The following is a 22,828-nucleotide window of genomic DNA, read 5'->3' as shown; positions in this document are numbered from 1 at the left end:
AATTACATTGTTACAAGTAAATTATTTTAGAACAGTGTCCACCCCAGTCCACCTACGCAATGTCGATAGAGGGCAGCAAAATTATGTGCTATTTTTGTACATTTTCTGAAGTCCGACGTCAATGGATGGATAACAATAACATATTTTTTTCAGTCAGATTTCGATGAAGGCATAGCAGCTCTTCCGGAACGAATACAGCCCTGCTCAGGAGAGGAACGAAATCCCAACATGGAAGAGAAGAGAGCTAGTGACCCAGAAGAAAACGCCATAAGAATAATTGTGAAGACGGAGCCGCCAGATGAAGATATACAGGCAAGAATACCAGTCCCATGTGTTATAAAATACGTTAGTGTACACATAGTCTAGATCAATTAACTCTCTAGCTGGGTGAGTCTGGGTTAAGGTTGAGTTTCTGTTTTCAGCTAGAATCTGGCGTTTATAGATTTATAATTCTTTAAAACGTGGATCACAGAAAAACAAAACCATTTAGTTGTCATCTGACTCTTTCCACAACTTCCTTCCGATTAAGATTGATGCCATAGATCACATGACGATGGTTATTGTGGATGGCCGAGGTGAATCTGCATCTGTAACTAGGAGTTGTAGAACCTAAGTCAAGTGTATAGATCTACTATAGTCTACTGAGTACTAATACTGTAAGGACTAGAATATACATAGTAGTATAAGACTTGAAGTTGATGTCCTACCAAGTAATTTACAACAACCAACATTTAAACAAATCAATGTAGGCCAACGTAGTTATGTCGCTCTCAATCGGATGTTGTAGAACCAGCCATCTTCAGTCTGTACACAGTGATGACGTACACCCAGCTAGTGACTATATGACTAGACTACAAATGTAAATCTCGATGCCACACTATTTGATATTTGAATTCTTGAAGGTTCCAAACTAGATTGACATAAATTGACTTTGCCATGAATCTTTTTACTTGCACCTAATATTGGCATGTGTGTCCTTCCCCTGAAGACACACACTAGCTATATTTGATACAAACATCTGCAAAAATCTTCATGTTTTCAAGGTTGAACTTGAAGAAAGCAAACTTCCACCATCACCAAGAAGAAGAAGAAGAAAGAAGAATCTGCTGCTCAGTGACACTGGTTGGTTGAGGAAGATCTGCATCTAAGTTACCGGTACTGCATCTACAGTTGCAGAATACCCTAGACAGAAATATCTGTCTGTTAACATTTTTTGACTTCTACAGTTCTCCGACAAGACAGACTTGTGGGGGATGATTAACCAATGTCCCTATGCCATGGACGTATTTGGTGAGGATCCTCAGCCTCCTCAATTATTTCTAATTCATAGTCATAGATGAACAAGCTCAAACTTAGATAGTATATGTGTATTTTTACAATACTGCAACCAAAAGTGTGACATTGTACTACAAATTAAATTCCACTAGAATGACCTCAAAATAAGCTTCATTTTAATGAATAGTGACTTCTTGATATTCAGGGTTGTACAGAGAGATAGTGCACAAAAAAGCTCTGTAAAAAATTAAATCAGAAAAATGTTATTTTGTGTACATTCCTATAGGGAAATCCATTGAAAATGCTTGGTGTCCTATGTAGCATCCGTTACATAGAATATTGAAAATAATTTTAAACACATATTGTTGATCACAAAATATTCATAAACTTGATTTGTTAATAATGTAACTAATGTATTGTGATAACAGTGCAGAATTTTACTGTTTGTACTTATTTAGGCATTTTCCAAATATGCATAACGCGTGTCGCAACGCGCGTCGCGATTGGACACTAAAGAGAAAGAGGCAAATAGTTTCTTCCCAAATATCTTATATAATTTATATTCTTTTCTTTTGGATACCTATCCTGGAAAGGAACTCAGAAAAATCAGAAAGGCCAGTAAATAGTATTGGAAATGTACAAAATAAAAGATCAAATCTTCATGTGTAACGGTGGTTACATTGGACACCAAAAAATTGCTGATTTACCATTGTTAATTTTGACATAAAGATGTAAATATTTTGGAACAAAAGTCACATATTTTTCATCCCCCATTGAGCTCATTAAAACAGCAAAAATGCATTGATTTTCAGAATTCCGATCAACCTTTTCTAGGATCTCTGTGTAACGGTTGTCGCGTGGACACCAAGCGTAACACGCGTTACGCACTGTTTATAATGGCATTTTAGGAATGAAAAAGGTTTATTAACAGGATTTTCTTTACATGTCATTCCAAATAGGCATGTTCTGGAATAAGATCAGTCAAAAACACTTATAGAAATATATAATTTAGTTGAGTATGATGCATTTGATCTTAGGGGTACTAATCATGTCACAAATTTGGTGTCCTAAAATGGCCAATTTTTAAGGCATATTGTTTAAAATATACATGAAAAATGTAAGGTTTCATATGATTTTATCTCCACTGTCTCTCATATATGTGGGCTACATATCCTGAAAGTTTTAAGTCTTAATTATGTTTAATTTTTGAATTAGGGCTAATCAAACTTAATCACCTTAAATCTCTGCAGTATTGTAAAAATACACATATTTCACATCTCATATTAAAATACAGTGCATTCACCAGCTGTTTAAAATGTCTTATCAAAGATTTAGGTGGTAAGTGGTATTTTCATGGAAAAAGACACAGATACCAGCTTGTCAGCTTGCTAGTACACATTAATAGCATGCTGATAACTGATCATCGACAAATGCGTTGATCTGTCAGCCAATCTGTGAGTAGAGCACTGCTGACCCAGGGGTCGCACTTAACTTTTTTTTTTTTTAACTAGCCAGGCGGACTACTTAGAATCAATTTTGACACTGAAGCAATATTTTGGCTAGCCAGATGGACTAGTAACTTCAGAATTTTTCGATTTTTAGCTAGTCCGACGTGATTTTGGGTGGCCAATGGCCAGCGGACCATCGCCAATTTCGAACCCTGTAACCCCCCCCCCCCCAACAGTATCGGGTATGAGAGCCTTCAGTCTTTATAAGAGAGGGATTCTGTGAAGCCAGATATACATGTACATTGTATCCCCAACTATTATACAAATAGTGAATGGTCACGAGTGCAGTGGTACAAGATTTCGCACGAGGTGAAAGATAGAGGCGCTCTATGCAACGAGGCGAAGCCGAGTTGAATAGTGCACCTCATCTTTCACAGAGTGCGAAATCTGGTTCCATTGCACAAGTAAAGACCATACACTATTTGTTTTATACAACACCTCGAACGTCAACAGATTGGGTACTCACAGATTCTTGAATTTATCACAGAAATGGCAACCATTTTCCGTGAAAGACGAATGAGTACATCTGTAGCCTCACACTGTCACAGTCGCAGTCACCGTGTATGCGTACGTGACGTATGCAAAATGAAGTTGTTTACAAAAATGAGTGACAAAAGTACGCGCTTGTAAGCGTGCTTGTAATTGGTGAGTGCGCGCGCGGGACATGTTTGTTTATTGTGACATCAGAGCGCGTGCAATAGAACATTTTGGTCAAACAAAATTGCACTGCTGACAGCCAGATTGTACAATGGAACTTTTCACTAAATGTCACGTGATGGGCAATCGACCAATCGGATAGCTACATTCTAAATAGGTGTTGTATAAAAATACGGACTGATCTTTCTGTCTAAGAATACCCATGCATGCTGTGTATTATGGATTGCATGTTACATGCATTGTAAATACATACAAATGTGACCCGCTACAACAAAATGATCCTAAAGTTGGGCGAGGTCGATTATTTGAAAATTGCATGATATAATCCCCTAGTCTTTCTGCTTTAAATTGATACATAACACATTTTATAAAAATAATCGGTTGCGGAGATATCCATGTTTAAAAGAGAGCGTGTTGAGACGTCTGGAAAATCACTGTTTCGAGAAAAGCGCCCTAAAAGTCTTCCTTTCGACGCAATCGCGATCAAGGGACACGCAAGTCAGTTTTCACCTCTGGACAATAGAAGGTAAGCCCTAGCAACCCCCGAAGAGTTCATTCAAGCACATCAGCGTCTGCGGTCTCCTCACCAACCAATCAGTGACCAGGATGTGAGAAGCGGCTGAGCATAGCGCACCCCGCCCGCACACACCAGTTGATTGGGCAGTGTGCGAGCTTCACGCTTCGGTTAGCAGCAAGCAGCAAATTGACCAATGGGATCACTCTGGGCGTTACGGGCGGAACCTACAAGTATCTGTGGCGCTCAATCCAAATTTTCGAACCAGTTCTGCTTCGTTGAAACGCCAAAAAACATGGCTCAGAAAAACTCTATTTTTTTTATCTTTCCTTTGATCATTTTGCTTCAAAATTTCGACAGATGATAGAAGACATGTTAGACTCCAATAATATATCAAAATTAGAAAATCGTAAGTTTTGACCAATTTTAATGCTCTGACTTCAAACTCGATTTTCACGGCTTCGACCGTGCGCGACTTTAGGACCTTTTTGTTGTAGCGGGTCACAAATGTGCAAGTGGGGCTAGAAATCAGGTTTAGTGCTGGCTATTTTTCTTTATTAAACATGTAGGTACATGTATTGTGGACTGCATAGATGGGTAGTCTGCAATTGCTTGAGACGGATCTGAAGATGATTCATGACTATAGCTTTGAGCTATTGCTCAGTGCACATGTTGTGTGACATAGGGCTGATTGTATGTCTGGGTAAGCACAATATACATTTCTTGTAGTAGGTGATATGTTTTTTGGAGGTACTGGTATTTTTCCCATGCATAATTTTTTTGTTTTGTTTTTTTTTGCGGTTACGAGATCACTTTATCTGCCATTTTGTTTGTATGCAGAGCAAGTGTTGTTGATTTTGTGTAAAAAATGTGGGATTTTGTAATCTCGTGAACATTGCTCACAGCTTGCCATCAACGTATCATCAGCAGGGTAGACAGCAGCCCAAATATTCCTAGTCTATACATTGTACACATCATGTAGTTCTCACTAAACTACTGTTTTACTAGTTGCTGTTGTTTCTTTTTTGTTGTTTTTAAGACTGGCTTGTCTCCATGCCTTTAGTGACATAGGACATCAAATGTAACATGTTCAAGTTTACAAAATTTGGACGAGAAAATGTCTGTTTTTGTTATCTAAATCTTTGAGAGTATACGGTATTTGACACTGCATATTCCCATAGTGAATACTGTTTAGATGCAAACAAAAAGTACACATTGTTTCCTATTGTTTTTTTTTGAATCTTTAATATTCATTGTAACAGATCCTTCGGGTTTATGCCAGGTTCAAGTGTGTGCGTGTGTGTCACACACAAAACACACTGCTATAGCTTCTGACCACCCGAGCATTGAGAATTAAGGGTTTCTGGGACGAACACTGTACTAGGGCTTTCTATAGCTCAGTCGGTAGAGCACCGGTCTGGCAATCCGGAGGTCTCGGGTTCGACTCCCGATGGAATCCCATTTTCTTTGCTCACTTTTCCACTAATAATTTATATTCTTTCTGGTCAGTTTATTCTGTCTTTATTTGTTACAAACTCAAAAAGCTGCATCACTTCGGTGATCCCTCGCATTTATCCCCAAGTTGAATTATCCTTCGGGTTTATGCCAGGTTCAAGTGTGTGCGTGTGTGTCACACACAAAACACACTGCTATAGCTTCTGACCACCCGAGCATTGAGAATTAAGGGTTTCTGGGACGAACACTGTACTAGGGCTTTCTATAGCTCAGTCGGTAGAGCACCGGTCTAGCAATCCGGAGGTCTCGGGTTCGACTCCCGATGGAATCCCATTTTCTTTGCTCACTTTTCCAAGAATAACATTTTGTTAATTTCTCTAACTTTTTTGATTAACATGTAATGAAATTAATCTAGATTCAGGAAAGAATAGGATTTTTTTTCTCTAATGAACCTGTGCTCACATTGTTTGAAACACTTGTTTGAGAAGCACATCTGATCTGCAATTAAGAACTGTGCTTGGTACAGTTGTGTGAGAGTGTGACACAACTGAATATCTGATGTAGGAAATTTTATACTGTCAATCAAAATGTCATCTAGGGATGTTTAGAGTATTGTTAAATTGCAATAAAAGCAATAATAATGATTATGAAAATAGTCATAATTTATGATAATGAAATTAATGTCTATGATTTAATACATGTACTTGGCACTGTTAGTGTTACCCTTAGCAATTGTAGTCATAAAGCATTCCCACTATATTTATGACTTATGATTTAATCATTATGATGACTATTATGAAAATTCAGCTCATACAGTTACATGTGGTCTTCAGAGAGTTTAGTTTATGAATGTGAGGGGCTGACTGCTTTTACTATTAAAAGTTAAAATATGGATTTGTATTCAGATATTATAAATTTGCATTCATCTTCATTTTACGAGGTAAATGCTTGAGGCACTTGCAGTTCGATATCTGGGCCTGCCTGAGCTGCCCATCATACAGTAGCAAAGCTCATGCATGCAAACAACCGGTACAACTCTGAACTGCAGTGTTCTTGAGATTGATATTGGTAAGATGAAATGTTATAAACTATCCATGAATATTTACTGATGTCATGTCAGAGAGGTAATTTTGTTTATACTAATTTATACATAGAATAATTCCGTGGTTTACCATTGTATTCAAATTATTATTACTATCATTGTTTTTAAAGCCCAACCATCATTGGTTCCTACAATGTGTACAGTACCTGTATGTTAGTAAGTTTGTGGAATCTTTTTTCCAAGTATTTCATTCAGTAAGCCTCTGCCAGGCTGTCTAGTTGTCATATGCTAAACTTTGTAACTGTCTGAATTAATAAAGTAGAATGTACATGCATGCCTGTTATGTTTGAAAATAAGTTCAAATATTGATGAGCTTGTTGTCATACTGTGAATACAGTTTCTTGGAAATGTTGATCTGTGACATCATAACTGAGTAGAGTATTGTTGGGCGGGGTACACTGTACTGTAAAAGTGGATATTTTCTTGTGACTAATTTTTCTTGCTCGGCTGGGTACTTAAAGAAGAGTTTTGCATGTTTTTAATCACGCAGAATCAAGACATCAACTACTGGAACATTGGACAAGCATAAATATCCGCATGCTTTTATTTTTGCGCTAGTTTCAACACCGCGAAAATTTCCACTTTTACAACAGTAGTCAGGGGCGGATCTAGCTTTTTCTCCAAAGAGGGAGTTTTAGGGGCTATTAAGCTGGATATTGCGAGCGAGCGAAGCGAGCGAGGGGGGAGGGGGGAAGGGTGTGGGAGGGGGTATCCCCCTCCCACAGTAAGGAGATTTTTCATTGGTAGGGTTTCCAGCTTGCGATTTTAAGCATACTTGCATGCTCTACTGTACGAGCTGAAATTTTCGCGGTGGTTTTATTTTCGCGAATTTCGCAAATCGCCTTTGAACCGCGAAAATAACAACACGCGAAAATAACAACGGCAAATAACTAAGTTCAGTTAGACCCCAGAAACCGCGAAATTAACAACACGCGAAAATGTCCTCCAAGTAGCAATTTGCGAAAATATCTGTACGCGAAAATTTCAGCTCGTACAGTATTTTTTTATCTTTGCCCACATAATTGGGGGGGGGGGGGGAGGGGGGGCTGCACATCCGAACACTGCTGTTTTGTTTGTTTGTTTGTTTTTTGGGGGGGAATTTTTGTAAAAACGGAGTACAAAAGTCGCGTTTATAGAGCATTTAAAAGCAAATTTCTAGGGAATTAAACAGTGGAAAGAATCATTGCAAAGGACTATGATTATAACATACAGGGGGTACGGTGTGAGACCCTTGGCGAGGGAGCGAAGCAACCGAGCGGGGAAGGGTGTGGGAGGGGAATACCCTTCCCACGGTAGGGACTTTTTGTAAAAACAGAGTATAGAAGTCGTGTTTATAGAGCATTTAAATCAAATTTCTAGGGAATTAAACATAGTAAAAAAATATCACTGCGGAGGACTATGATCATAACTAAATGCAAACTATTCATATTACTAAAAGTATACTTTGCCATTCATCTGAAATGTATTCATTAAAAGCTAAAACTTAATCGCATTGTTCGAGCAATAAAAATTATTCTTATATTACTAGAAAGCATAGAAGAAAAGGAAAATGTAGAGTTTACTAAAATTGTTCCACGGGGCACACTCGAGGACACGTACATGTATGAGGCTACCATCTTGATATAGGCCTAGGGCCTACTGTACACTAAATTTACTCATAAGTAAATATTAATGTTTAGATATAATAATGTATATTGTTAGTGTATTATAACTTTTAGACAAGAAAAGTGCATTTATGTTCATTTTGGTCTTAAAGTAATTGATTAATTATTTATTGTTTGTTTGTGTGTGTGTGTGTGTGTGTGTGTTTTTTTTTTAACTTGGCAGCCCAAGGAGGGGGTTTAAACCCCCCCCCGCCCCCCCCCCCCCCCCCCCCCCCCCCCCCCGTAGATCCGCCACTGGTAGTCAAACTAGCCAAAAGTGCCATAATTTACAGTATTCGGTGTTTTCAGTGAAGTCTTGTACTTACAGTGTAAATGTTCACTTGCCCATACTTGCCCATACTTTCCCATACTTGCCCATACTGTCCAACTCTCTTGTGATATATTCACACCCAAGGTTAGGATCAGGATACAGTGACAAACAGCATTCGATCATATTGATGCTGGCATAACTTGATCCTGAAAAGTATTTAAAACACTTCTTATATTTTAATGGCTGTTTTCATGAACCCCAGTGAAGACAAGCTAGCAAGCAAAAACAAAACAAAACAAAAAAAACCACATGAGAGGTCATTGGCTAAGAATAACTTGTTTTGTGTAGCAAACCAGTTTTTTGTACATTGCTGTTTTCACACTGTAGGCCATGGTACCAGCAAGATCTGTATTTAGTTCAATTAGCATTTTAGTGCATTAATTATCAGGGTACCTATAAAATGACCTAGATGCTATTCTTTTAGCTTTTTTGTTTTGTTTTTGTTTTGTTTTGTTTTTTAAGGCTTTGCCAAACACAAGTGCGATCACATGTAAACAGTTATGTAGGGTTTATACCTTTGCCCGAGTACAGAATGTGTAGTTGAACAATCTGGAGTTTGATTTACAGGTTAAGAATGTAATGCATAAAATAAACATGGACCATGCATCACAAAACCGACAAAAGGTCTCAGTCACTGCTGGATGAGAAGACTGGTACAGCTTGTGATTCCACATGTGTACAACAAAAGAAAGTACCGGTATAGAAAATTCAATATAATTTTACACAAAATCATGGGTTTATGAAAGTCCATGTGTAATGAGTTATACATTATTTAAAGCTTAGAGTCTGCTCTTTCAGAATTTGCCCTTGACTAGAAACACATGTCTGGTGACTTTTTGGTGGTTTTGTGATGCAGGGTCACTATGTTGTTTACTGTCTGAGGGATGCTGTTATGCTGCTGAATTTGACCTTCAATTATTCCTCTCTCTCTGTTTGTTTGTCTTCAGTGTTTGTCTTACAGCAGAAAGTACATTTCTTAGCTGATTTTTGTTTATTATCTATCTCTCTCTCTCTCTCAATGTCTGTAAACTTGGTCATATTTTGTCTGCCTATATTTTTAAGATCTGATTCAGACAGCAAAATATCAAGTTTACCTGGATGTCTTTTTGTTTTGGCTTATTTCCTTATTTGCTTTTATGGCGGTTACCTATAGTTTGTTTTCTTTTTTTTTTTTGGTGTATTTGTTTATGAGTAAACAAGCAAATTACCCTGTTCTTGATTTGTTTTAGAAGATGATTTTCCCACACTTCTTTGTCTCCCCTTCATTCTTCTCATTTTTGTTTGTTTGTTTTGTTTTGTTTTTTGTTGTGTGTGGGGATGGGGGTGGGGAAGGCAGGGCCATGTTTTATAATTGTCTTTTTTATTGTTATTGTTGTCAAGGGGTGTTTATTTATTTATTTTTTTTTTTTGTGACAACTCATGCAGGCCTTTCTCTATACATGTCTATTCATTAGAGTATGCAGTTGACTGTTAGTAGTGTAATCTTGGCCTTGATGCTGTCTGTTATGCTATTCATTTAATGATTTCTATTATGTTTTGTGTTGTTTTGTTTTGTTTTGTGTTTTGCCACCAAAAGGACTATGCTGAAGACACCATGAATGAGCTACTGGCAATCTATGGCTACAACGAAAAAGTGGAGCATGGAGTCACGCAGAACATCCAACTGGGACCAAAGTACAGAAAAGGAGGTATGGATATTGAATCAGAAGTGTCTAGTATCGTAAATATCACCCCCTTTCAGATAGTGACAGTAGAATGAAAGGCAGTTCTTCTTTTATGATGCTTGTTCTTCCTTCGGCCGCTTTTCTTTGCTTGTGGACCGAGCATTGATTTGAAAGCTGAAGATGCCAAATCAATGTTTTCACATTGAGAGGAGAAATCCCCTTCTCTGTTCAAGTGAAAATAAAATATGTCTACTTGGCAGTTCTCTGTTAACAGAAGCAAAACCCAAGCACTTCTCAGCTGATGCACAGAAGTGATACAAGTGCTCTCAAGGCTGTACTGTACTGTATGTGTAACATACAAATTTACTGAACGCAAGACAAGGCTAACAAACAAATGAGCAATTATTGCTGACCACATTAACGGCATCGATTCATACCCATTAAAGGCATAATATACCATTTGCAGATGAAACAAAAACCCAGCATTAGTGCTTTAAATAGTTGTAAAATGTGAGTTACGGATAGAAACAACCTCTGTCAAAATTTGAATCCATATAATTGATGTTAAGTGTTGTTAAATACACAAAATGTGAACAATAGTTATAATAAAAGATGTTTCCAGACTAAACCGTATACAGTTACGGTTTATTGAGAAAAACCCTGATATCTCTTTATATTTTAGGTTTTATTGCAAATATTTCATATGGTAGGATGTTTTATGATACAACAGACCTACACATATGCATCAAATGTGATATCTTGAACATTTTTGAAATCACTGCTCCCAAAGGTAAACTGGACCTTTAAAGCTGGTGATATAATGTGCTGTGTGACAACACAATTCTATTGTTTTTGGCAAGCAAATGCAATCTTTTCTGGATCACAAAGCTTGGGTTGGTACTTGGCCGCTGACCTGTCACTACACTTGACCCTTTTTGCACAATCAAGCAGAGAAGAATAATGAGCATCCATAACATTTTCCGAGGTGGTCACAGAGCTATTTCCCTTGTGAGGAGCTTGCAGATTCTACCTCAAAGTGTCTGACAATGTTCTGTTGACACTGCAATGTCTGACTTGCAAGCCCTTCCCATTCAGCTCTGCCCTGCCTTGTATGGAGAGGTTACAATATTGGACATGTGCCTGCCTAATAGCCCCCTTTTGCTTTGGAGAATAGTCCCCATGTATGCCAGTGTAGCTCAACATGGATGTAAAACAATGTGGTAGATCATGTTACTAACTATCAAAAGCAACTCGGTTACCAGCAAGATTATGCCCAATCATTCACAGACTTCTTTATTAAAGGACAAGTTCACCTTCATTAACATAAGGATTGAGAGAATGTAGCAATATTAGTAGAACACATCATTGAAAATTTGAGGAAAATCGGACAATCCGTTCAAAAATTATGAATTTTTGAAGTTTTTGCGCAGTCACCACTGGATGAGAAGACTACTGCCGTGTATGATATCACATGCGTACAACAAAATAAGGAAAATATACATGTAAAGAGAATTTCACAAAATTTCATCTTTTGAAAAAAGTACACATTCCCTTGACTCGTTACTGACATATGTTATGGGTAATATTATTCCCATTGCCTTTAGAAAGAGGCAAGTCAAGTGCTCTTTTATCATGCGAAAAAAGTGAAAATATGTTTAATTTTCTTTACATTTTCTTTACATTTTCTTCTCCTCATCCAGCGGTTCCAACACAAAAATTTTAAAATTCATAACTTTTGTATCAATTGTCCAATTTCCCACAAACTTTCACTGATGTGTTCTACTAATATTGCTGCATTCTCTCAATCCTTATGTTTATGAAGGTGAACTAGTCCTTTAATGTTGGCCACATCTGACTGCGTAGCAGAGTTGCAGACGTGCGGGCAAAATGGGTTCCTTGACGTCAAATGAGAAATATAGTGTGTGTGTTGTGCAGGGATTTCCAAGAAGTTGTGTGAAATCAACAGAAATGTTCAATCATTTGCCCTTTTTCTTTAACATGCATTCCTCTCCCTCCTCCACAACCCTACCATTAAGCCCCTCCCCTCACCTTCCCCTCTTTTGGAATGCTATTCAATAGGTATTTTGCCAACTTCTTTCCAGTTCACTACTAGCCATACCATTCCTTCTCCATTGAATTTAACTCTTTATGTGCCACGTTCGCACGACCAACTCAGTCGACGGCATGCCAACTTCGCATATTCTGCTCAAATGCACAAACCCGCCCACACTGATCGATAAATCGCCAAATGCCACAGTACAATAAAAGCGTTTCTCGCGATTCCTTTCCTCTCGGCTATGGCTTGCATTTTATGTGGTGATTGACTAACAAGCAGTGTTTCATACTGGATTTGCGTGCAAATTCAAAGTTTCTGTCACTGCTTTGTGTGCAAAAGTCACACATTTACAGTAATGTAGCTACTGGGCATTTGAAAGAAAAGCAGTTACAGATTTGTCATAGAATTAACATCAATGCAAAGCTTGGCATTTTCTCTACAACTTTGCTTACTTCGTCTACAATTTAACATAAATCCGTTAACAGAATGTTTTCTCAATGCATGACTACGTTGAAGTCTCAGAATAATGTGGCACATGGAGGGTTTCCACCATGGCACATAGAAAGTTAAAGAAGCTGGTCTTTTGTCCAAAAAAAAAAAAATATATACCATCCAAACAATCTGCCCTACAACATTGTTATAAGAAACAAAAGTGATGTACTCATAGCAACAGATGTAGTGAATGTGTATGTTATGCACACATTCATTCATGTGGAACATCAAATTACACAATGCCAAACTGAGCACTGCACTTTCACAGTCATCCAAGGCAGCTGTCCTTCGAACTTCCTGGTACTACGGGTCATACAGGTTGTTTTGTGGAAAGGAGCTTTTTGCTGGTTGAATATACTGTAGACTATAAGTAATTTTGCTCATGGCATCACTTTCTTCCATACAATACAATTCTATACATTTGTTTTAAAGGTCTCTTATCTCAAATGTGTATTTTTTATGAAAACAGGTGATGCAATTTTGTACCCTCCCTTCCGCTGAATGGCTATTTTGATCTTAGACAAGCTGTATGTGCTAGCATTGTGTATTCTGCATGAGAATCCCCGTCATTTTTTCACAATTAGCCAGGCTATAAATGGTTGTGGTCACCCAGTTCTATCATTCGCTCTTCACTGACCAGGAGAGAGGGGGCTGCGGAAGAAGGTGCTGGCGGCTCAGCGCAGCAAGGGTGAGGCTGACTACCCGACGTCCCGTGAGGTCACCCCAGTGTCCGGCTCGGAGCCGCAGTCGGCGGAGGAGGAGCCCAACTCGCCCACCAGCTCTGGAGCCACTCCAGGTAAAACCCTTTTGTCCCTCTAAACCTTTCTGTGCCAGAGACTTTTGGACAGTGTGCACAATGCTTTGGATTTTCTGTGCCAACCGGCACGCAAAATGCACGTAGGGTTAACAGCGTTCACAAGCTCTTGGGAGCAAGATCAGGAGCATCGTGCACAACATACATGTAGCACAGCGGCGGACAAGATGACAAAGGCAACTTCATGTCATTCACTGCTTCTGCAAGGGCTTGCATGGTTTCAAACGATTTCATCAGATAATGAAATGTGTTGTAGTGTATATAACAAAGCAATTAATTTACATGACTTGGAACAAGAGAAGGGAAGGCAAGCGTGGTACATGACTCAAGGTGATGATTTGACAAGCCAGCATGGTACTTCATTGTTGAATATGTTTGGTTTTGTAAATGTTTATGCATTTGTCATAAAGTGGCTTTCAATTGCAATGACATAGGTAGTATTTCATTTTATATGCAGTGTGTCCATGCAAACCAGAAATGTAGGAGAAAGTAGTTTGATGGAGTATTCTGATGCAAAAGAATCTGTGAGGGGGCTTATATGTCTTCAAACCCAGAACAGTGATACATGTAAAAGTTTAAGTCTCCTCTTCTGTTTCCATTCACAGAAATGGCCGAGATTCCCCAGGAGGAAAGACACTTCAGCAACAAGGATCACATCATCTGTGCGTGGTGCAAGAGCCCTGGCCGCAAGCACTATACCCTCAACACCCAGTCTGAGTCCAAGGCCTTCTGCAGTGAGCGCTGCTTTGCAGCCTGCCGGAGAGCGTACTTCAAGAGGAACAAAGTGTGCGACTGGTGTCGGCACACCAGACGCATGCAAGAGTACATCTACCTGATGGATGGGGACCAGCGGCTGCAGTTTTGCTGCTGCAAGTGCATGAATCAGTACAAGATGGACATCTACTGCCGGGAGAATCGCAAGATATCCGGAAAAGTGACCCAGGAGGATATGAGTTACAGGAGGAAAAATGGCTCCACCCCCGAATCACCCACTTCTCAGCAGGACCAGTGGCCGCAACCTCCTCCTCAGCAGCAGCAGCAGCAGCAGCAGAGTTCCTCCACCCTTGCCAGTCCGGACACTGTCTCGCAGCACGCCTCCCAGCGCAACTCACAGCCCAGTCCCTCCAACATTCCCCTGTCCGGGGTGTTCCAGAATCATTCCCACTCCTCCCAGTCGATGCTTGGCCTGTCGGCTCAGCTGAGGCCCAGCGGTGTCTTTGGCGTGCAGACCGTGGTTCCACAGCCGATGGCCTTTCAGCAGATGCTGCCTCAAATGCCAATGATGCAGGTGGTAGGGGGTGGCGGCATGCCCCTGAACCTGATGTCTGGACTCGGACAGACCCCCATGGGGGGCTCCCACAAATCGGGTAGTCGCCTCAACCAGCAACAGCAGCAGCAGCAACAACAGCAGCAGCAGTGGTACCAAGGGTTGCAGGGGGCAAGCAGCTTGAGGAAGATTCGACCCAAACCACATGGCAGTAATGTGACTTCAGCCAGCAGTACTGTGACCTCTGCCAGCAGCAGCGGTGCCCCGTCAGGTAACGACATGCAGCACCAGACGCCCAGTACTTCTGCGACTGGAGGAATCTCTGCCCTGCCTCCTGTGACTGTCATGGTGCCCCACCCTGTCTTTATTCCAATCCCTGTCCCCATTCCCATTCCCATTCCAGTGTGCAAAGAGGCCTTTGAGGCTGCCAAGGAGAAGGCGAGGCAAGCAGCAGCCCAGGAGGAGGCAACGGGTTCTGAGGTTCCTCGGCACAAAGAGAGGCCCGCCAAGAAGGCAGCCTCCAGCGCATTCACAAATGGGAATACTCCCCTTCCTTCCTGCAGCAGTACTGGAGCGTTTGTGCCCTATCGCACGCACCACATGGACATGCAGGAGAACGTCCCCAACAGTACTGACAGTAGCTCCATGGATGCCATGTTGTCAAGTAGCCTTCAGTCCTCGCTCAACATCCCTCCCACGGCCAGCGAGGCGCTGGAGTCACGGTTGAGGCTGCAGGCCCAGAGGCATCCGTCGCACATCAGTACCGCCACGGTGGAAGCCATGCATCGCTCCATCAACTCCCGGATGCTGCGGCACAAGAGCCTCCAGAGGAGCGCAAGCATGGACTTGAGTTTTGGGCGCTACAACACCCTCTCAGCCATTACGGATTTCCTTGGGGAGAAGCATGGCTTCAACCCCCTCATGCACGGCTCTCACAGCAGAAGAGACCTGTCTACCGAAGGTAGGGCCCTCAGCACTCGCGCAAGCCATTCCACACTGCCAACGAAAGGTGCGGGGGAGCTCTCCCCGAGCGTCCGCGAGGCGCTGCGATGCCACCTCACCCGCCGCCTGTCCCAGTCGGCGCTCAACCTCACCGACGTGGGGCGGTTCCCCGAGGAGGACCAGCTGCGGCGGAGCCAGAGCCTGAGCAGACTCCAGGAGGATCCCGACAGCAGCCACCACCGGCACGAGATGGAGGACATCAGCTCTCACACCAGCCTGGAAAAGCTGGCCGACACCAGCGACTCGTCTGACCACGTCGACTCCCAGGGGCAGGCGCAGATGGAGACAGAGGAAGCAGAAATGCAGCCGGCTACCAAGAGGCGGTGTTTTGGCAGTCCCAACCAGATTGACTGAACAGACATCCACGAATGGACAACTGCAACAGGAAATCATCATGACAGGTGTTACAAACCCACATTCAATCCCATTTAAGTCATAAAATAATGTAGTCTATGTTTTTGTCTTATTTATGAAAAAGTTATTCAGTTTTCTTTCATGGATCAAACTTGAATGTTATGTTTTGTGTCAAAACACTTTCATCTGTTCATGTTCTAAAATAGTAGCATTTGAAAAATTTTATTTCACCAGATGTCATGCACACAGTGGAAATGTCAAGAATTCTTTATTCTTAATGTCAAGTGCCAGTGTTAAAGTAAACTTGTTATGGGAGGGGGAAGCAGCTCAAAATGAAATGTACTTTTAATGCTGCATATGATCACTTGAAATGACTTTTCTTCTACATCAAAAGTAAATATTCTTTTAAAAGCTCTCTTGAAAGCATACAACTCCATAAAATTTGACAGATTTTTAGAGAGATGAAGTCAGCCATGAAAAGATTGCGCTATAAGTCTGGTGGCAATGGCTCTGATTTATTTGAATCAGACTAACAGTAGTCTCACACAGAACAAGGTACGTTACTGTACAGTATATGCTGTAGTTTTCGCGTACAGATATTTTTGGGAATGAGGTGGTCACGGACATTTTCGCAATATGTTGTTTTCACAAATTGACACAGAGGCCTTCGCAAGCGTACTAATACCTTAGCGCATGGTGACATTTTCATGTGTTAAATTCCCTTTCAACTGTGATTTGTGAAATTTGTAAAAATTAAACCCTTGCGAAAATAACAGCTTTTTATACAGTACATCACGCAAACAAACTTGTCACACAATTGTGAAATGTTTACCTCTAGCAAGCTTGTTGTATGAATTCACCGAGTTCACTTTTGCAACAATCTGTGATATTTCCAAAATTATAATTAGTCAGATGTGAATTTCATATTGTATAAATAATGCAGTATATGACCTAATTTATTAGGTCCGCATGTGCATACATGTAGATGGCATTATATCTGGATATGGAAAGTTGTTGCGACTTACCATCTCCTTATGGCTGTTAGTAAGTAGTGACTAAATCAGTGTACACTGCCAATATTGTTTGGTTAAATGTCTTTTCCAAAAAAAAAAAAAAATAGCACCTCTTTTGTTTGTGTTCACCTGCTGGTTATTACTTTGTGGTAGCTATTGGCATCATTTGATTTCCTTACACCGATAATTGTACTAGGGGCATACATAAGCACTCTGGCGGACAGACGCACACCTAATTCCCACATATGGTAGAAGCCCCATTGAGAAATTTGTGGTCTCGTTCTTGTTACAGTTATGTTCAGTTAGATTTGGTTGGGATGTACTGTGTATGTGTCCTGATCTCTTTCAACTCAGCTACTGCTGCTATGGAAGACAGGGGCAAAAGATAAACTGTTATCCCCAAAAAGCAGCATGAATTTGTAGGTTTATTTGATTCATTTTCAGAGTGGCAGCCCAGACTTGCCTGCTCCTACCTCTCTCAACCTCCCCCATATAATAGGGAAATTTTGAAAATATCCGTAAACGTGAAACATCTGTTCAATTTTCACCGGAAGTCAACACTAAGTGCCGTTTTCTCGCTTTACCAGAGAAGAATGGAATGAGTTCATCTTGATATGTGACCCGCTACAACAAAAGGATCCGAAAGTCGGGGGAGAACAATTTTCTGAAAATGGCATAACATTATTCCCTTACTCTTCTTCTTTAATTTCATATATAGCACAACTCATAAAAGTACTCGGTTGCGGAGATATCGATGATTTTATTAGCGCATGTCAAGTCGTTGAGGAAATAAGAGTTTCGAGAAAAACGCCTTCAAAGTTTTCCTTCCGACACTATCATGATCAAAGGGAGGCGAGAGTTTTCACCGCTTGACAATAGAAGGCATGCTCCTAGCAACCTCCGCGATGTTCATTCAAGCTTAGCGCCAGCGGTCTACGCACGACCAATCAGTAATCAGGATGCCACGCACTGACCAATAAGATCACTCACTCGTTGCTAGGGGCGGAGTCTATCTGCGGCGCTAAATCCAAATCTTCAGACACGTTTCTGTTACGTTGAAAGTCGGAAAATCATGGCCCAGAAAAACACTGATTTCTTGCCTTTCCTTTGATCATTTAGCCTCGAAATTTCGGCAGGTGATAGACAAAACATTAGACTACAAAATTATGCCAAAAACAGAAATCTGATTGTTTTGACTGATTTTGATGATGTGACTTCAAACTCGATTTTCTCGGCATAGCGGTCAGCGAGTTTAGGATCCTTTCATTGTAGCGGGTCACATATTTCTTTACTGTGCTTGTGATTTATTGATCTGTGTGTGATCGCATTTCAAGTTTTCACTTTATTAGCCATTCATCGGGTGAACGAGGAAAATGGTTCAGCAGGAAATCATATTTCAACACGAATCATGCATTTTATGCTGAGATCAGATTGATACTCAAGATAGATCTTAATTTTCATACTTTTTATTATTGTTTCTTTCATATTTTTATATATTCTCTGGATGCCTCAATGTTAAGGCTATTTCTGCAGAGTACCGAAGTGATAATGTCAGTCTTGTGTTATAGCTTGGGTTGGAACCAGGTGCATGCATAAAAATTCGGACCAGATGAGGTTCTTTAGAACCAGTTTCCATGGCAATGAATGGCTATGACATTATGCTTAAATACTCTTATGAGAATCAATTCTCTCAGTTCTGTGTGCTGGTGTGGTCCCAGATATATGCGAGACATTGCTCAAAGACCTGTTTGAAACAAAGTTAATATCATTCACCAATAATGTTGATTTAGTACCTTGAAGATTTTATGTTTTATGTCACTTTGTTGACGTTGTTTCTGGCTTATTTAATGTTACACTCTACTCAGTCCACTCGACCTGGATAGTCACAGCACTTTTTGCTGTTTTCTTCTCTTCATTTTGCACAGTGAAAATAACTTGTACATGCAAGTGAAAGCAAACCTTATATTTGTGTGTGTGTGTTTTACTTAGTATCATTTAGAACGGCACTTCATGTTATTTGATTACTTATTATGTAATTTTTTGACAGTGGGAGAAAGCACCATTAGTCAAACCGGTAAATATCCTGAAAAAATGCAGTGTAGTTTGCCTTGTTTTCACAGTGCCGTACAATGCACAAATTATGTGTGAAGATAGATACACATGTACATATAATTTATTGAGGCATCTTTTATTGTTTGTTGTTTTGTTTCTCGTGCACACGTTAATAAAAATATGTCACCATGGGAAATAAGAGGCATTGAGGGACCACTTCTGGGGAAATGGAGGTCATTCCTTTTTTTTCCTCTTTTTTCTTGCAGCATCTGGGAATCGCGTATAGAGAAATTGTAGTGTTCTGAATGCACAGCTCATGCATTACTCTCCAGTCGCACAAGTTTCAGTCATTCTTGTATCCACAAGAGAGCTCGATGTCAGCGATAAGCAAACATCTGTGGAAGAAAGTGTGGCCATGATGCACTTGTTCATGTATCTTGATACAGAGTCTCAGCACTTTGGTGGACAGCGTGCACATAATTATATAGTTTAGTGCAGGCATTACCCATTTCTTTGAGGTTCGAGGTTGCCTAGAGATAATTTTGTAGTTACCACGCATGTAGTGCTAAAGCACGGTTATGCCCTCTATGAGATGGTCCCATACCAGCCTGTTGAAGAGGGTAATGGTATACACATGTTATGTAATCAAATCCAATGCTGTTCTCACAGATGGAAGTAGTATGCTGTATTTCTTCTGTTGCGATTCAGAACAGCCTGGTTTGCCTCGGTACAATGTGAATTAGGGCACACACTTCTGGTACAGCTGGGAGATTGAGTTTCAATTTGAGTTTTTAGTTGGGTGTGTCACAGCTATTAAGAGAGTGCTTCAAGAAATCTCCAGCGGATGAATATTGTATCCCAGAAATATATTAATTTATTACATTTGAAAAAAAGACAAAGTTCTGTGCAAAGTACGATAGGTTATCCCATCCCAAAATCCTCATATTTGTAGTGTTGGATGTATTCAGTAGCTTTTGTGTGTTGTCCCCCAGAGCTAATGGTTTGTGGGTATTCAGTGTAATTTTTAATACATTTTCTGCATACATTGTAGATATCCTTTTGGATATCTATCACTCTTCTCTTACATTACCCTTCTCTTACAGTTTGTTGCCTCATCAAAACTCCATATAGTGGCGCTGTAATAGCTAGACTTCTTATACTTTCTTCTTCATTTTTACTTTGATCTGTGTGTCAAAGGGGACGAAATTGTATCAGTGTGTGGGAGTGGCCATTTTCAGAAATTTCATTCAAGAGTGTGAGTAGCAGGGACCCACATGTTAATGTCCTCATGCGTACAAGAACCAATCATGTTTACATGCATGGAAAATCTCGGCAAATAATGATCATAATCATCATATACAGCATTTAAAGGCATAATTTACCATTTGCAGATGAAAGCATTAGTGCTTTAAAATAGTTCTGAAATGTGAGTTAGGGATAGAAACAACCACTGTCAAAATTTGAATCCTTATAATCGATGTTAAGTGTTGTTAAATACACAAAATGTGAACAATAGCTATAATAAAAATGTTTCCAGACTAAACCGTATACAGTTACGGTTTACTTAGAAAAACCCTGATATCTCCTTATATTTTAGGTTTTATTGCAAATATTTCATACGGTAGGATGTTTTATGATACAATAGACCTACACATATACATAAAATGTGATATCTTGAACATTTTTGAAATCACTGCTCCCAAAGGTAAACTGGACCTTTAAAGGGATGGTACAGTATTGGTGGAGATGAGAATTGGGCTTTTAACTTTTTGCGAGATACCGAGAAAACACTTCTGATATAGTACAGAGCAAACCATTTTAAGAGGAATTCAAAGTTTATTTGATGAAAATCGGGTTTGGAATGACCGAAACATCCAAAAACAAAGTAAAACAAAGCGATCGTAATAAAGTGTGGGTCCCACACTTTATCAGAATCGCCCTTTTTTGGATATCTCAACCATTTCAAAACCAATTTCCATCAAATAAATGTTGAATTCCTCATAGAATTACATGCTCTTTCATATCTCATAAGAGGTTTCTCAATATCTCACCAAAAAATGTTAGAAATCTGAAATTAGGTTTCAACCAAAACTATACGATCCCTTTAAATGAAATAGACCTACATGTGTGAGAAATATCATACTATACTACAATGAGAAATCATCTACATAATTGAAGATTGTAAGAGAGTATGAAAAACTAATGTGTGACAAATTGATATTTTTGTACCAAAGATCTACAGTTTAGCAGTGTGAGTTGATGAATGTCGTAATGCACATTTATGATGCATATATTTGTATTTGTATTATGTGATGATGTTTGTGATCGCCTAATGTTGTCGTTGGCTCATCAGACGAGCATCTCCAACAACTCCATGCTGCGGCCCATGTTTGTCATTTTTCTCCGCCTTTTATTCTCTTCTTTTCAGTGATTAGGACAGTTACATTTGTATGTCTAAACTTCAAGAAAAACTTACTTTTGTTTCTATATTTAGTTTCTTAGGTATGCAGAACATTGCACAAATTCTGAGAAGCCTCAAACTGCTGCTTGTACTCCTTACACTGCATACAAGTTTGTTCAAAATTATTGATAGAAATATCCTTTTCATTATTTTCATTCTGCATTCATGTTTCAGGTAGCATTTTGTCAACTTTGAGCTTTGTCACCTAAATTTCTGACATATTGCTCTATTCCTTTATACTGATGAAATTTGCATTTTTTTTTCAGTTCAAAACTTGCAAGAAATTCTTTGTCTTTACCATTTTGCATGCTATCATGGTCTGTTTGAAAAAAGAAAGAACTGCTTGAAGTTACAAGCAACATAATGATACTATTTAGTCCCTTCAATTTCATTGTTTTTTTTTTATTATGTGGTAAATAATATCTAATATATATTTGATGAACTCAGACATTTCATTCATTGATATTATGGTCAGAGGAAGAAATTAATCTTTCAGATGTGCCATTTTTGATAGAGATAATATTTATGTCATGAATTGTCATATACATACTGAATAATTGACAGACAATTTGTACCGACAATTATTGACATACCTACTGACAAATAATGTCTAATATTTACAAATTTTTACATACTGGCAATATCGCAGTGTGACAATCATGGTAGCTGGTGTTGGAAGATGACAGTCAGTTAAAGCATGCTGATATTCTTGGTATTTTTTTTTCCATATCTTTGCCATTTGGGCAGTAACTTTGGACATTTTAAAGTTAGGCAATTTATTGATTTATCTTCACAGAAAGAGTGTTTGTGCTATGTACAATATAATGATGAGGCTACCATCACTGACTATTTTGGAATTTGGGGAACGTTTTCTCTCGTCCGAAGTCCTGCTGGAAAAGACACAAGGAATCTCATGATGAGTCATTTAGTTAGAACTTCTCTTACATTTATTATTACCTATCTTTTTCTCTTTTATTTTTTCAAAAATAGTGTATCTTTTTTCCAAGACTTTTTGCTGTAAGTACAGTAATGTTATCTGTATATGCCTATTGTCACAGTAGTTTTGAAGACCTTGCAAATGAGGTGGTAATACACGATTGCCGTAATTTGACAATCCTACTGATAAAGGCATAGAAATGTGACTTTGCCAGATGACAATGGAAGAGAT

The 22,828-nt window shown here is 39.5% G+C and overlaps 1 protein-coding gene and 1 non-coding gene across 2 annotated transcripts; both read left to right on the top strand.

The window, feature by feature from the left end:
- Window positions 1–228: 228 nt before the first annotated feature.
- LOC140243044 (uncharacterized) lies at window positions 229–16,134 on the top strand. Its single transcript, XM_072322783.1, has 4 exons — window positions 229–312; window positions 10,062–10,173; window positions 13,341–13,493; window positions 14,117–16,134. The coding sequence occupies exons 1-4, from the start codon at window positions 229–231 to the stop codon at window positions 16,132–16,134; spliced, it is 2,367 nt and encodes a 788-aa protein (XP_072178884.1).
- Window positions 5,339–5,413, top strand: Trnaa-ggc (transfer RNA alanine (anticodon GGC)). Its single transcript has one exon. It is a non-coding gene; the product is annotated as a tRNA-Ala (tRNA).
- Window positions 16,135–22,828: the final 6,694 nt, after the last annotated feature.

Source organism: Diadema setosum, chromosome 19 (genome assembly GCF_964275005.1).
Source record: "Diadema setosum chromosome 19, eeDiaSeto1, whole genome shotgun sequence".
NCBI classification, from domain to species: Eukaryota; Metazoa; Echinodermata; class Echinoidea; order Diadematoida; family Diadematidae; genus Diadema; species Diadema setosum.
Note: the sequence above shows the minus strand (reverse complement) of the source record. Positions and strands in the feature narration are given on the sequence as shown.

Bases quoted from the DNA above. Each gene is read 5' to 3' on its own strand.
- LOC140243044 (XM_072322783.1), top strand. From the start codon at position 229: ATGGAAGAGAAGAGAGCTAGTGACCCAGAAGAAAACGCCATAAGAATA. The intron at 313-10,061 runs GCAAGAATACCA...TGCCACCAAAAG, and splicing joins CGCCAGATGAAGATATACAG to GACTATGCTGAAGACACCAT. The intron at 13,494-14,116 runs GTAAAACCCTTT...TTCCATTCACAG, and splicing joins CAGCTCTGGAGCCACTCCAG to AAATGGCCGAGATTCCCCAG.